A 17,120-nucleotide genomic window follows, 5' to 3' on the forward strand; every position below is an offset into this window, starting at 1 on the left:
GGTTTCAGGTTCTTTTCAATCCTTTTTAATATTAGGTTGCTCTTCTCTGAAGATGTGATTACTCTTCAAGCATCTAATTGGCATTGTGTCTCTTATCTGGCTTGTTTCTTTAATCGGTCTTTGGTCCAGCAGACTCAAGTTTTGTATACAGATGTTATCAAGATTTTGGGGTGCAGGGTGCTACAACATGCAATATGATAGAGATCTTATTATAGTTTGTTACTTAATAGTCTATGTTAATTGTGGGAGGGGGTAAGTGTAATTTCTATTTCTATAAATAATAATCAATAGTCATTTGGGGGGGGGGGGGGGGTGGTAAGAAGAGATATTACATAGTTGTTAGGCTCATTACAGTAGCGTGAGAAGGGCATAGCCCTGGACCACTTCGGTGGCTAGTTACCTAATTGTAAATCCTTGAGATCATCTTCTTCAATTCAATATAGTTTACACTTTTGATTTCATCTATTCTATATTCAGTTCCTATCACAATACGTCCGCCAAAATATCGACAATGGCTTGTAATTCCTTAAAAGTATGTTAACGTCTATATGACGGCGTAAGAGTGCACCAAGTAAGAACCATGTTGGACCGAAATACAAGAAGGTTTGGTCTAAAACAACACGACGAAAGGAAGCCAATGTTTGTTGTTGGCTGTCACGCATGGCTCATGACCATACTTGAAGTCATTTTCCATAAAATAAACATGTCTATTCCCATAACACTGGGAAATCAAAGGGGCATCAATACACAATGATCAGATCAATAGGTTTTACAATAGTTTTCAACATCATCACCAATTTAAGTTACCAAAGTTGCTTAATTGTTACCTTGTATCTCTTAACGCCTCAATCCCTCCACAATGTAATCAGCGTAGGCATGTTTAAAACGGTTTGGGACTAGGAACCGGAACCGGTTCCTAACCGGTTCCTATATTCAAAACCCCCTTTTAAACCGGTTCCAGGCTCGAACCGGTTAGGGAACCTAACCGGTTCTCCCACCCTCGGACCCCTAACCTATCTAACCGGTTCCTAACCCGGTTCCTGTACCGTAACCGGTTCCAATCGGTTACAGTGTAAAAAATTTTTTTTTTTTTTTCGTTTTTCGTTTGCGATTTGGATTCTAAACTACGATTCGTATTTGTATAACATGAAAAATAAAAAAAAAAACAATTAACATAAAAATAAACAATTAACTGATGAAGAAAAGACAACTACTGAAGATGTTTGCCACTGAAGACAACTACTGAAGGTTGCCACTGAAGACAACTACTGAAGGTTGCCACTGATGACAAGTTGACAACTACTGAAGGTTGCCACTGATGATAACTACTGAAGGTTGCCACTGATGACAACTACTGAAGGTTGCCACTGATCACAACTACTGAAGACTGCCACTGATGAGGAATACTCATCAGTGGGAAAGCTGCCACTGATGAGGAATACTCATCAGTGGGAACAGTCATCAGTTGAATCAGTGGAAAAGCTGCCACTGATGACAACTACTGAAGGTTGCCACTGATGAGGAATACTCATCAGTGGGAACATTCATCAGTTGCAGAGTTTGTTGTCACCGATGTAAAATATGAATCAGTGACACATCAGTTGCAGAGTTTCATCAGTTGGAACATCATCAGTTAAATATGTAACCATTGTACAATGTAAACTTGTTCATTGGATTTGCAATACAAGTGCATTTAGTTTTTTTTTTTTTTTTCGTTTTTCGTTTGCGATTTGGATTCTAAACTACGATTCGTATTTGTATAGCATGAAAAATAAACAAAACAATTAACATAAAATTCATTTTATTTACTTTAAGAAGTTCAAAAAAAAAAAATGTTACATGTTTTAAAATCTTCAAAAACAAACTAACAAAACATTAAACTTATAAATATAAAGTTGTGACATATTATTTCTAAAAAAGTCTTCTTGTTCGTCGTAATTATTGAGCGGCGACTTCTTCCTCGGAATTACTTGTAGAAATACCTTCTTGTTCGTCGTGCACTCGAACATCAAGTGGTGTTTCATCTTCGAGAGTGGTTACGTGTTGAATACGATCGATTGAGTCCAAGTGATCCTTTAAGCAAATGCACATCTCCACCGACTCCGAATTTAGTCTTGTTCTTCTCACCGATATTACCCTGCCACTAAGAGAAAAAGCGGATTCCGAAGCTACCGTAGAAGCTTGGACGGTTAGTAAATCACGGGCCATGGTGGCAAGAATCGGAAACTCGGTTTCCTTTACCTTCCACCAAGCCAAAACATCAAAAGTGTCATATTCCTCTTCGGATAAACCGGTAGAGTAATCATTTGCACTATACCTTCCTAGTTCGCTTGAAGGGGTGTTACCCCTTTGTTTTTTAGCCGTTACGTTGCGAACGGTGTTCATAAGGCTAATCATGGGATCTCGTACTCTAGTAGCACTTGAACTTGATGAAGACCCCCCCCCCCCCCCGGCATAGGCATGTGTATGTTTGACCCATATTTATTTAAATAAAAGTCATACATAAATTTAAAATTCAAGTTAAAATCATTTTTTGCCTCTATTGAAAAGTTTGGGTCAACTTCATGCATATCTAAGGCTGAAAAAATTTCGTCTATCACACATTCAACCCCCGTAACATTTAACATTGGGTTTAAAGCGGCGGCGCAAGTAAAAACCGGTGGCAATTCAAGAAAGTATTTTTTTAATTTAAACTTCATTGGTAATATGATGTTTGAAAACATTGGACTTTTATTTTCAAATTCTTTAAGATTGTTAACGATTAAAAATAACTCCGAAAGAACCAAGGGACTTGTCGGATAATACGTTCCCGATAGTTTCGTAGTTGATGTTTTAAAAACTTCAAGAAAAGTCGATAAGTCATTAATAATTTCCCATTTCTCATTTGAAAAGGGGATTGCCAAATCATTCTCGGCAAGACTAGAATGAAACATTTGTAAAGTTTCTCTTTGTTTCAAAGCACTTTGAAACATTATGCAAGTGGGATTCCATCGATGAGGTACATCCCAATTAGCTCCCAAAGCTTTTCTTCCCGTATCTTTACAAAATTTTCTATATTCCATTTGTCTTTTTTTACTTTTCTTAAAAACTTTATGTATCATTAGTCTACAATCGTTTATAACCGATGTAACCTCATCCGAAGCAAGTCCGTCTTGCACGATTAAATTAATGATATGTGCAACACACCTTGAGTGAAAAAATACACCATTGCAAATCGGCGTATATTTTAATTTTAATTTATCAACCGCCGATGTATTATTCGACGTGTTATCAAATGTCATTGAAAATATTTTATTTTCTAGTTTATAAGTTTTTATAACATAATCTAAAATTTCAAACAAATTATCTCCCGTATGTGGATACTCAAAGAGTTCGAAAGCAATGGTGCGTTTTATCATTTCCCACGATGACGGGTCTACCCAATGAGCGGTGACACAAAGATAAGATTCGGGTAGACCATGTGGAGCCGACCAAACATCACTAGTTAAGTTTATTCCCGTATTTATATTTTCAAAATATGCAATTAGTACTTCTTTGGCCTTCTTCCACAATTTTAAACAATAACGTTTAAGAGTATGACGACTTACGTGAGTGTATTGTGGTTGAAGCGTATCTCGAATCATGGCGGTTAAGCGAGGGTTGTCGAAGTGGCTAAACGGCAAAGCTTCTTGAATCACAAACTTCGCCATACGATCTTGAACTCGATCAATTTGGTATGTAAATATTCCGCCTTCACTATCCATTTGCGTTTGTTGCGAATCGACGTTCTTTTTCAACGCCTTGCAATACGGTTTTTCGATGTGTTTCTTCAAATTTGAATTCGAAAGTGGGTTTAAATAAATCCCACAAAACTTGCACCGAGCCTTCAATGAATGGTCATCACTCAATTCAACCAAATCCCAATTGCACCAAATCTCTTGATTACGATTATGAGGTACAATACGAACGAAACTTGGTTCAGCGTTGGAACCTTGACCAACCGATGATTGTGAGGCAGCCATAACAACAAATATGAATATAGAAGAAGAGAAAACAAGAGATTAGAGAACTCAAAACGTTGTAATAGCGTTTTTTTGTATTTTTTTGCGTTCGGGTTTGCGTTTTGAGTGTTGTGATGAACCCATGACACCAAATACCTATTTATACTAGTAGTGGGGTGCTTGGGGGAGCCAAAAAAGGCTATTTTTGACCCCAACGGTCAAAAAACGGCCAAAAAAACGATTTCCAACGGCTATATTCGATCCAACGGCTAGAACCGGTTAGGAACCGGTTCCAGATGGTTCGGTTCCAGAACCAGTTCCGGTTCCTACCCGCCCCCACTCAGAAATGCAAGAACCGGTCACGGATCATCGGGTTGAATCAGATAGGGTCCGGTTCCTACAAAAAAACGGGTAGGAACCGGTTCGGGTCCGGTTCGAGAACCGGTTCGGGTCCACCGGTTCGGTTCCAGGAACCGGTTTCGTTGAACATCTCTAAATCAGCGTATAGATCCCTTCAGTAAATAAATGAGTATATATACAGTTAAAAATGAGAATATAGTTAAAAACGAAGCTAAAAATAGAGACGGGCAAAAGTCATCACTCTCAAGTTTTATTGAAAACGTTTGATAAATATTTGAAGTAAATAGTTTGTAATTTGTATTATCTGATGTAACATATTGAATATTTCAAAAACCCAAAAAGGGGGGGAAATGTGTTAACAGTTTGACCCAACCCGTTAGGACCTATATTAAAATGGTACCCATTATGACCCTAACCTATTTGCAATTGCGTGTATTTACGATGTATGTGTTGTTTGCATGTATTGTGTGTTACCTCCTACAAAAATCTAATGCTCTTAAGCATCATTGGTAATATACATTTGTAGTAAAATTAAATGCTGATATATACGATTATCTACCTGTATTCACTATTCGCATGCAACAATTTAAATGTAATCAAACACGGTTCAAATTTAAATGTATTTTATAAGCATTTGAAGTTTTTACTTACATTGAATATTTCACCGCCTCGATTGCCTTGTCAGCTGGCAAGAAATCATCAACAGCGACCTCCTTATTCTCGTTCTTCTTATCTAATCACTCAAGTTAAGATAAAACAGAACTTGCATCAGGTGACGTATGTTGTTGCTAAACGAGTAATTTTTTCTCCAATTACTTGTAAATGAGTCAACTCATGTGATGTTTTATTCAAAACATTGAAACAAGTAAAATTATATATATGGCTTAAAAGGAAACAGGTCAAATGGGTCAAATTCATCAAACTTAAAGCATAAAACATTAAAAGCTTCTAGAACATTTATTCAAAAATGATATTATTATAAAAATATAAACTCTGTTATCATTTTAACAAACTAATTTTTTCTTCTAAATTCAGAAATTTTCAACCAAAAGTGAGGTCAACCCAACCCAACATGTTATGACCCGTAATTAGCCCTCTCTCATAAGAGATCTCAACCCAACTTAGCCTGTTTAGCCCATTACCCAACCAACCCATTTTACCACATCTATAAATCAAAATATAAAATCTAGTTCTGAAAGGATACAATCTTCAAAGAAACGACGGATCTCAGCTAAACGATGTGGTGGGAGCTCTTTGATGTCAGTATAGTCCTTATACTCGGGATCATCAGCACAAACTGCAATTATCTTATCATCTTTTTCTCGCTAATTATAACCACAAAATGCTGGTAAACTTTTTTGATGAGCAAAAGAACAGAAATATAAATGTATTATTAGACAATATAATTACCTGATCAATCATGGGCATGAGGCCTATTGCTTTGGCCCGTAAGAAACAACCTGGCAGTATCGGCTCCTGTATGCGTGCAAAAACCTCAGTAACATTATTAAACGTTTTGATGATACTTACAATATGTTGAATTCACTCACAGATAAAAAAATATATATAACTTTGCATACCTGCATGATAACCAAGACATCAATCGGGTCGTTGTCTTCACACAGAGTACGAGGGACAAAACCATAATTGTGTGGGTACACGACTGACGAGTATAGAACACGATCAACCTGATGAGGCATATTGGAAATACGTATGAATATTAATTTATTGATTGTTATGATAGTTATTATCTTGAATTACCTTAATAAGTCCGGTTTTTTTGTCTAGCTCATACTTCACCTTGCTCCCCTTGCTAATTTCAATCACCTAAAAATACAAATACATAAGTATATGACCAAATGTTTGAATATTTAGCAAATTTTGACTATTTATTGAATTAATATATAAGAAAGAAAAAAGAAAATACAAAAAAGGAGACATTTTGTAAAATGAGGGTAAATTTATGTTTAGGAGAAGAGATAAATAGGTAACTTCATATTACCCTTACATGATCAACATTGTTGAGACAAGTATAAAACTCACTATCAAAAACTGATTATTTGACCCCTTAAATATTTGGATAATTAGAAACGAAATCACTTTAACAAAACATTAAAAACATGTCCTAAATATTAATCTTACACAGTTGAAGATCGTTGGTGCACCAGGTCCTGCATTGGATCAATAAGAAAATCACATTCATGAAATTGAAGATGACTGGAAACTTGTAAGAAACTAATCAAATTAAATACCTATTTCAAGATCATGCCAAGGATGCGCAGCAACCGATCTTTTGTTCATTGATGAAAGTATTCTTTCATTAAGTGGAGGACGTGAAGTCATACCTGCAGCCTGCACCATGTGGTCATACATAATACATTAAATCATAAAGCAGAAGCTTGTAAAACAAGAGCATAAGGTCAGCATCAAACTCATGTTTAACAAACTTTAACACACCAGAAGAGTAACACTTGCAATGAAAAATACCACCCACTACTACATAAAACCACTAGTTAAATAAAAATTGCTCTAATATCAGTTTCCTTTTTACTATTAACATGCAACCTCAAGATAAAGGTTGGTAGTAACATTTAGCGTGAAACAAAACGATAATTCTGTTCATAACATTATTCGTGAATCTAGAGTGCAAATTATAATCCAATAGCTTTTTCCATTGTCGCTTGAGCCAAAAATAAACCATATAAGCATAATAGTATAATTCGTGAAAAGATTGTTAAGGCATACGTCCATAGGCCCATCTTTTTTTTTAAATAAATCCAAAAGAGCGACTATGTTAGGTTTTGTTGCTTTCATTCATCCATGCAATATTCATCATTCTTCACTGCTATGGTTAATTCAGATTTACAATTCTTCTATGGTGCATTCTTCTACATTTTCTTCATATCTTTGCTGCAATTTTTCAACTTGGTTATTGACTTGGTACAAATATTTTTCTAATGGTAAATTGGTAATGTTGATATCATTTTTTATTAAGATACATAGCCTAAGGTGAAGGAATGTTGAGTGTTGTCCATCATTAGATACACATTTGAAAAAGAAATTTAAATTGCCTATAGAAAGGATGTAGTGAAACCAACCCTAGATATGTGGCTACATGCTAAACATTTGTGCCAATAGGAAAAGCACTTTGATGTAGCGTTAAAAATCATACACACTTTAGACTTTTCAAACCAAGTCCTTGAACACTAAAAAAGTACACTTTTTGCGTATACAAGAACTTGGTTTGAAAAGTCTGGAGTGTGTAGGACTTTTAACATTATATCATAACTCTTTTACCGTTGACACAAATGTTGGGTGTGTAACACATCCCAGGTTGGTTTCACTACACCCCCGTCACCAAGCAATTTAAATTCCTTGTTTGAATGTGTATCCAATGGTGGACAACATTCAAAGAAACCTCTATCCCAGGTAGTGCATCCTTGATCATAAAAACATTACATGAGCAACATTACCGGTTCATCACATTTGGAAAGGTACTTTGCACCAAGATAAAACCAAATTGCAATGTGTGTCTAACGAGAACAAGGTTATGCTTATGCAAGTGCCTTTGCTAACTGTAAGCTCAGGCGTCTGGTACAAAAGAAGTATAACACAATGCAAATAGGTTAGGTTATAGTAGCTTAGATTTTCTTCGCAACATAAACCCCAATGACCAACAAAATAGCTTTTCCCTAATTAGAAGGATTTAAATTGTCCTTCTGTAAGTTGAAGCTTTGGAACATTTTATATCTATGATAGAACAACTTATGCTTTTACGCCTATTCATCCTTTTGTAATAGCATTAGATTTGATTCTAATGCTAAGTATTTACAAGAATAAAGCAAAATGTACCGAATAAAACAAAAAGAAAAGAACATCTTGGTTACAGAAAAGCAATTAGGGGGTGAGGCTGCACGATTGCAAAAGGTGGTGATGCGGCAGAGCTTCACCTAAGGCGGCACCACATGTATATCCATAATGAAGGTGCTTGGATATAGTATTTCATATTGCTGGAGTGAAGCCATAGTTAGAGGAAGAAGGCAAGGATGTGGTGTTGCACCACAACGTCACGAGAAAGAAGAGTAAATTGGAAGGCTTTTAATGGGGAAATGAATGTTAAACATATTGTAACTGCATAGTAATGCATACTAAATGCAAAGTAAATGCACAACTTTTTTTTAGTTTTAAATGATCTTTTTCTTGTAGTTTTATTTCTGATCTGACTTTTTTTTTCTTCTGATTTGTTCTCTTACTCTTTGGTTTCTTTTTTAGTTGTACAATGAACTTGTGTTTGTACAATAAGCTTTTTTGGGTTATACATGATTAAAAAAATCTTACAAAAAAGACTAATTGTTTTTTACATGACCTGCGTGTGCAATTTCAAGGACATTTTATTCTTTCAGACCTAAACGCCTCGGAGTGGCAAACGCCTTTTAAAACCAATGACACACAACAGATTAAAATAATTGCATTGAGTGAGATGAATTACACGGGGCACAAGGCGATTATGTGATCTAATATACATACAAGAAATAGAGAAAAAACAAGACCATGTTTTCCAATAGTGTTAACTTTCATTACTACAGAATACCCTAAATTTGTGTAAGTATTGTGCAGCCAATAACAAGTAACCATAACATAGATAAGTAGCAAGACGCAGCCAACAAAGTGAGTCGCTCAAGATCATCTTACATGTGTTCTAATATTACCTCATAAAATCATCTTTTACTCATACAAAGAAGCACATTATATGACCTCTTAGACTCCTGATGTGAAGAAATATCAATGTAAATTTGTACCAAAAAAATAACATCTAAAGTTGATTAAAAAAACTTTATTGCCTCTTTATGCCATTATGGACTTCAACATTTCATCTGACACCATCATCAATACATATTATGTGATTTTCCCCAAACATAACCAGCGTTGTAGAACTCGCTAGGCACTAGTCAGGCAGTGGAGTACCGACTAGCAAATGATAGAGATTAATCGGATTGTACACGTAATTTTATATATAATTTTTCAAATACTTAGATTTTGACCAACTTTGACCAAAATTTGACTGACTATAGAATACATGAAATTGAATCAATAAGCCACCGATTACCAACTAGTGGCCGAATAACACCAAATTTTACAATAATGAACATAACCCTAAGTATAAACTATTTTGACCCAATTTTGACCTGTTGGGTTCGTAGGCCTTGTTGGCCCGGTTTATTATATGAAGTCAAAAGAGGTGACGGGTGTGGGCGGTCGGGCCCAAGCCCGGCCCGGTTTAGATTTCTTGCATAATAATTTACTAACCCTAGTTCAGTCTCTATATAAACAACATTATGTACTTGTAATATTTGTCACTCAATAAAGATATACCTAGTTGCCACCCGTGGACGTGGGTCAGTTTAGACCGAACCACGTTAAATCCTCGTGTTCGTTTATTGCTTTCGTGTCGTGTTCAGTTTCGTGTGTGCGTTTAATCCTAACAAGTGGTATCTAGAGCTTAGGTTCAGATCACGCGAAGAACACGTTGAACCAGCCGAGTCGCCGCCAAACCATCCAGCCGCCGCCACCCTACTGCGCTAGGGTTCCGCCGCCGCCTACGGTTTCCCGATCGCCGTTAGGGTTTCCGCCGTCGTTTCGCCGCTACTAAACCCAGCCCGCGCGATCTGCGTTTTTTTGTTGGTTCCGTTTGAAAGCTGTAAGCATCGTATTGTTCGATTCCAGGTTGTCTCTTTTGTTTCCGCTAGTGGCGTTTGAACAGAGAAGAAAAGAAGGGTTTGTATTATTATTTTTCTCTTGAGATTCATGCCAGACTAGGAAAAGACAAGGAAAAACAATATTATTTTGTTGACAAGGGAGTTCAATGGCCACCAACTTTATCCAGATTGTTTAATTTTTTGAGAGGGTCTAGCTTGTTTATTTTGTTGGGCCCGAGATCCATTTAAGCAAGGGTCGAGATTCTATTTTGCAAAGTACGAGTCAAGAATAGTTGAATCAAGATCCTATTTTTCGTTGAAGAACAGTTTTAAGTCAGAAGAAGCGTTAAAGAAACGGAGAACCAGTGCCAACCGCGTTTGTCAGGTTTTATCGTTTCAGTTTCTGATTTTCAGTTCGATATTCCGCTGCGTATAAATAGGTTGATTTTTTAACAGAGTTCAGTAGAACAATCGTTAAGTTCAGGCTCGTGTTGCTGTGTCTGTCTCTGTTTTATCCAGTTTTTCGTTTTAGTCATTGCCATGGCAGAAGACGGAAAGGTTTCGATACAGAAGTTTGACGGACAGAAGTTCGGTTGGTGGAAGATGCAGATTGAGGCACTACTTTGTCAGAAAGACTTGGATGTAGTGTTCGAGGATGAAAAACCAGAAAAGTTGTCAGAAGCAGATTGGAAGAAGTTAGACAAGAAAGCTAGGGCTTGTATTACATTGTCGTTGTCGGAAGATGTGGCGTTTAACGTCATGAAAAAAACCACAGCCCGTGGTATGATGGACGCACTATCCAACATGTATGAGAAGCCTTCGGCAGCGAATAAGGTCTATCTTATCAGAGAACTAGTGACAACTCGAATGAAAGAGGGTGGGTCAGTTACAACTCATATCAATAATCTTAATTCGATCTTGTCCCGCTTAGTGTCAGTTGACATTAAGTTTGATGATGAAGTTCAAGGCCTCTTGTTATTATCCTCTTTGCCCGACAGTTGGTCGCAAACAGTGACTGCAGTTTGTAGTTCGTCTACAAATATTACTTTCGATGGGATTCGAGATCTGATTCTGGGAGAAGATTCAAGACGCAGAAGTTCAGGTGAATCATCAGGCAATATGCTAGTCACAGAAGGTAGAGGTAGGGGAAAACAGCGAGGCAGTGGGAGCAGGAAGAGGAGTCAGTCTAAGACTCGTAAGGATATTGAATGTTGGGGTTGTAAAGAGAAATGACACTTCAGGAATCAGTGTCCGAATGGTAAGAAAGAGGTGAACGTTACAGAAGACGACATAGATGACGGGGTCAGTAGTGATGAGGCTTTGGTTTGTAGTGTTGAGAGTAGCGTTGATGCTTGGGTGATGGATTCTGGTGCATCGTTTCATGCCACTCACTGTAGTGAAACGATGAAGAATCTTAAATTTGGGGATTTTGGAAAGGTTCGACTAGCGAATGATGATATTTTAGAGGTTACGGGTATGGGAGACGTTGATTTGATAACTTCAGCCGGTACTTCTTGGACTTTGAAAGACGTGAGGGTTATTCCAAGTTTGAAGAAACGTTTGATTTCAGTTGGGCAGTTGGATGACCAGGGGCACGATGTTAAGTTCGGGAATGGGCAGTGGAAAGTAGTCAAAGGGAATCTCGTGGTTGCTCGTGGCAAGAAAATGGGTTCGTTGTATATGGTCGATATGTCACCGAAAGGAGTGAATCCAGTTTTGGTGAAAGACAAAGTCCGGTTCACAGAATCTCGTGGGCAGAAGAAGGTTCGTTTTGCAAGTAACAAACCCAGAGCCAAAGTGAAGATTCAGGATGAACGAGCTAGGAAGGTTAAATCAGTTGGGGGACATCGTGACAGTGGGAGCACAGGTCGTGTTTCAGTTACAGTTCCAGGTCGACAGTGGATTAAGAAAACCAGTATTCCAGCTGTAAAAGTCTCTCCAATGAATTACTTGCTGAATATGGAGAGTGTTTGTTCTCAGGTTATCTCAGGATCCGGTAGTTCGTTACAGTGGGAGCCGGTAGGGACAGAGAATGGGTCAGGGGCAGTTTCAGCCGTGACTGACGTGTTGGAGCTCCGGGGAGCTTCAACGGGCCTTCAGGTTAATTGATGAGAAGGCGGTGGCAACTAGAAGAAGTTTAATGTTCAGATTACAGAAGTACAATCAGGAGTGCAGACGAGAGTACTCAAGGCCTTCGAGTGGGAGATTGTTGGGTTCGTAGGCCTTGTTGGCCCGGTTTATTATATGAAGTCAAAAGAGGTGACGGGTGTGGGCGGTCGGGCCCAAGCCCGGCCCGGTTTAGATTTCTTGCATAATAATTTACTAACCCTAGTTCAGTCTCTATATAAACAACATTATGTACTTGTAATATTTGTCACTCAATAAAGATATACCTAGTTGCCACCCGTGGACGTGGGTCAGTTTAGACCGAACCACGTTAAATCCTCGTGTTCGTTTATTGCTTTCGTGTCGTGTTCAGTTTCGTGTGTGCGTTTAATCCTAACATGACCAACTTTTGACCGGATTATGGGTCCCAACACATTAAATCGACTCGATAAGCCACCGATTACCATCTAGTGGCCGATTAATACTACATTTTACAAAGCTGAATATAACCTTAAGTATGAACTATTTTCTATCTGTTCTATACTTCTATCAAGCATTTCACCGGAAGCCGCTAAAACACTAGCATCAATCCAGATAGTACACTAATAAACCACAAAACCTAACTCGTACGGAACTCGATAAACAAATACGTAAATCGCACACAAACAACGATCGATACCGCATCTACTCAAAACCTATCGGAAAACGCACATAAAAATACTAACGATTAGAAGTTTAGAACTAACAGTTTCATCAAACAGGCACAACTTAAGAGTATTAATCGATTGCAGTATGTGAAATAATAATGATAATAATAACAGTAATCAACAGACCTGCAACGATATGTGGAACAGCAAGCAGGAGGTCCAGATCTAGATATTTGGCGAGAAATGTGCGTACGAATTAGAACTGAAGTGAGTTTGTGCTTTAGCGTATATAGAGACACGTCTTTTGTATGTATGTATGTATGTGTGTGTTGTGTGTATTCAGTTACGGGTCAATATCCCCACCCGTTTTCGCAGGGGAAATATGTCGCCCTACATATCAGAGGAATATACCTTATGCTCATTTTTATTTTCTATAATATATTTTTTCTAACCACAATAATATCATGCTTTTAAATTGAGAAAATTCCTAAAATAACATTTTAGAGGAGAGATTTCGATTTTGACCCATCATTTTGAAAATTCCAAGGAAGATCCCTCTCAATAAGATGAGATTCAACGACGAATGATGAATTGCCACGTGCCTTCAAATCTCATCGTCATATGTCAACATCTAATTGGGTCATTTGAATCTCATCGTTGACTTTCAAATTTAAGCGTTGACTTCCGAATTTATGCGTGGATATGAAGTTGGGATTGGATATTTTGGGATTTTTTTAAAAATATATGTTATTTGAGGAACCTTACTCTTCAAATGGGTTATTTGAGAATTTTCCCTTTTAAGTTCCATCCATCCATCCATCCATCCATCCATCCATCCAATGGGTTACACATGTGTCAAAATTGTGTAACCTAATGAAGGAGAAAGGTTATAATAAGAATTTGATTTTTAATAAGAAGTGTAGTAAGTGTGTTTTCACCATTAAATCTAATAAAACACACGGCACAATAAACACAGTGCAACTAAAATAAAACACACCGCACAATAAACACACTTTTCATATCCACCATCAGATCAACATATCTAACGCACTAGATTACTTCTTACACTTCTTAGACACACTCCATTTCTTATTATAACTCCACCTTATAATGAAGTTAGTGGTGAGATATGTAACCTATATAATTGTGGCCTTATGGCTCTCCTTGTTTTGAGTGTCATACATACATGATCATGTTAGAATAACCTAATGAAGTTAACAGTGAGATATGTAACCTTATAATTGTGGCCTTATGGCTCTCTTTGTACTCATGTGTCAAAATTGCAGTCTAAGAGTAATATTAAAGTCATGAGTTACACACGTATTAAGAGTGAAGATGGATACTTAAGTATGAGTGGTGTACCATTTAGTGCGAGAAGATATAAAGGACCAGGGACACACAAATTCAATAATCCATTATGTGGAAGACATATGTGAAGGTTTACAAATGTGTTATGCTTTCTTCAGATTACCCATGTAGGAATATACAATATAAAGGGATTCATGTAACAAACTATCCCTACCAATATGGAAAGGAAATCATTCTAAATAATACAAATATAATACTCTAATACGCCCCTGCAGTTTGAACGTGGTTTTGTCGAACACTCAAACTGGACCGAAAATTCTGAAAGAGCTCCCGTGGTAAACCTTTAGTAAATATATCAGCATATTGATATGGAGCCGGAACATGTAGTACACGAACTTGTCCGAGGCGTACCTTCTCGCGAACAAAATGGATATTTATCTCAACGTGTTTGGTTCTTTGATGTTGAACCAGATTTCCAGACAAGTATACGGCTGAGATATTATCACAATAAACGATAGTGGCGCGTTGAAGAGGCACGTGCAGTTCCAATAACAGATTTCGAATCCATGAGGTCTCTGCCACCGCATTAGCTACCCCCCTGTACTCGGCCTCGGCACTAGACCAAGAGATCGTGGGCTGACGTTTGGACGACCATGAAATCAAGTTGTTACCCAAATATACACAATAACCCGACGTTGAACGGCGAGAATCCGGACAGCCACCCCAATCAGCATCAGAGTAGGCTGTCAAAGTTGTCGGAGAGGACAAGGAGAGCCGTAACCCATAATCAAGGGTCCCCTTCAGATATCTCAATATACGTCGTAGAAAAGCAAGATGCGGTTCCCGTGGAGCATGCATGAAGAGGCATACCTGTTGGACGGCATATGAGATGTCAGGTCTAGTAAACGTGAGATACTGTAACGCACCAGCCAAACTGCGGTATGATGTGGCATCATCAATTAGGGGCCCAGAATCAGCCGTTAATTTCGAACCAGTTTCAACCGGAGTAGCACATGGTTTGCAGGACGACAAAGAAGCGCGAACTAGTATATCTGACGCGTACTGAGATTGTGAGGGAAACATACCAGATTTATCACGGGTGACATGGATACCCAAAAAATGATGTAATGGCCTCAAGTCTTTCATTGCAAATTCAGAAGAGAGTGATCGAATGATGCGATGTAAAAAATCCGTAGATGAGGCCGTTAAGACGATGTCGTCTACATACAGTAGTAAATAAGCCATAGAGTTTCCGTCTCGGTATACAAACAACGAACTATCACAAACACTAGGCTTGAACCCCTTGGAAATAATATAGGAGGAAAACCGTTCAAACCATGCCCGTGGGGCCTGCTTAAGGCCATACAACGATCGTTTAAGCTTGCACACAAATTGCGGTACACTAGGGTCCACAAAACCGGCAGGCTGGTGCATATAGACTGTTTCTTTTAAGTTCCCGTGGAGAAAAGCATTTTTGACATCCTTTGATGGATGGGCCATGAGCGAGACAAACCAATTGACAACACTACTTGAATAGTAGCCGGTTTAACGACCAGGCTAAAAGTCTCATCACAATCAACGCCCATCGTTTATGATTTGCCATTTACAACCAATCGGGCTTTATACCGTTCAAGTGAACCATCATGTTTATATTTATGCCGAAACAACCATAAACTACGGATAACCGGTTGTTGAGCCGAGTAAGGCACCAAATCCCATGTATCGTTATCTTTTAAAGCATTATATTAATCTATCATGGCCGACTTCCAATTGGGGTCGGCTAAGGCTTGTTTATATGATGTTGGCACAGGGGAGATGGTTGGTGAAGTTGTAATGGTATTTAAGTTGTATTTAGGATTGGGTTTTGTAATTCCTGATTTGGCTCGGGTTTGCATGTTGTGTGGAGCATTTTAAATAATATGTGGAGTGGGAAGTGTTGTTGGTATGGGATTAATGGGTATTGTAGAGGGTGTAGGTTGGATGTGAGTTGTGTTGGATATATTGGTTTGGTCAGTGAGTGGTATAGTGGGATAGGGCTGGGCGGAAGGTGGTGGTGTAGTCATTATGGGTTGCGTAGGTAAAGAATAAATATGTGGAGCCGGTTCATCGTCTAGAAAGTTGTAGGTGTGGTCGGGTAAAGGAGTGGTAAATGGAAAAGAGGTTTCGTCAAAATCAACGTGGCGAGATATGTGAACTTTCCCGGTAAGTGGGTCAAGGCATCGATATCCTCTATAGTCGGAGGGATATCCAAGAAAGACACATCGGGTTGATCGCGGGTAGAGTTTGTGTGGCATGGTGGTGGACATGTTTGGATAACATGCACACCCGAAGACCCGAAGATGATCGTAAGTTGGATGTCGACCATAGAGGGCAAATGTGGGAGTGAAAAAATTTAAACGTTTAGTGGGAAGAATATTATGCAAATAAGATGTCGTGTGTAGTGCTTCGACCCAATAAGACGGAGGTAGATGAGCATGCATAAGAAGTGGTCGGACGATATCATTTAACCGTCGAATCATACGTTCCGAGCGACCATTTTGGGATGACGTATGAGGGCACGAAAACCGAAAAACTAAGCCGTGTTGATTGGCAAAATTACGAAATTCGTTATTATTACATTCACCCCCTAAACCACATTGAAAGGTTTTAATGCGTTTATGAAATTGAGTTTCAACAAACTTGTGAAACTTGGAGAAATTTGTAAATGTTTCGGATTTGAACTTCAAAGGATATATCCACACATAATTTGTAAAATTATCTATTAGAACCATGTAATATTTGTAGCCGGAATTGCTAATGACCGGAGATGTCCAAAGATCACAATGAATAATATCAAAGGGTGAAGTGGTAACGGACATGGAATCATGAAAAGGCAAGCATTTACTATTAGCAATACGACAAGAATGACAAAAACTTGAACAATCTTTATTACAAGGAATAGAAAATTAACTAAAAAGTGTTGGTGCATAATGTCAGTAGTTCATAGTCTAGTGTCTGTAATCCAGTCTGTAATGTTAATTGTG

General features: G+C 38.1%; 1 protein-coding gene across 1 annotated transcript; it reads right to left on the bottom strand.

The window, feature by feature from the left end:
• Window positions 1-15: 15 nt before the first annotated feature.
• Window positions 16-13,193, bottom strand: LOC143622879 (soluble inorganic pyrophosphatase 1-like). The gene is made up of 10 exons (XM_077093902.1): window positions 12,976-13,193; window positions 6,593-6,692; window positions 6,483-6,511; window positions 6,102-6,167; window positions 5,921-6,028; window positions 5,751-5,816; window positions 5,545-5,665; window positions 4,992-5,073; window positions 4,423-4,492; window positions 16-180 (listed from the first exon to the last, which is right to left on the bottom strand). The coding sequence occupies exons 2-10, from the start codon at window positions 6,681-6,683 to the stop codon at window positions 16-18; spliced, it is 798 nt and encodes a 265-aa protein (XP_076950017.1). The 5' UTR covers window positions 6,684-6,692; window positions 12,976-13,193.
• Window positions 13,194-17,120: the final 3,927 nt, after the last annotated feature.

This window comes from Bidens hawaiensis, unplaced genomic scaffold (genome assembly GCF_021521415.1).
Source record: "Bidens hawaiensis isolate Kalapana, Puna unplaced genomic scaffold, B.hawaiensis_p1.1 tig00003244_1, whole genome shotgun sequence".
Classification (NCBI taxonomy): domain Eukaryota; kingdom Viridiplantae; phylum Streptophyta; class Magnoliopsida; order Asterales; family Asteraceae; genus Bidens; species Bidens hawaiensis.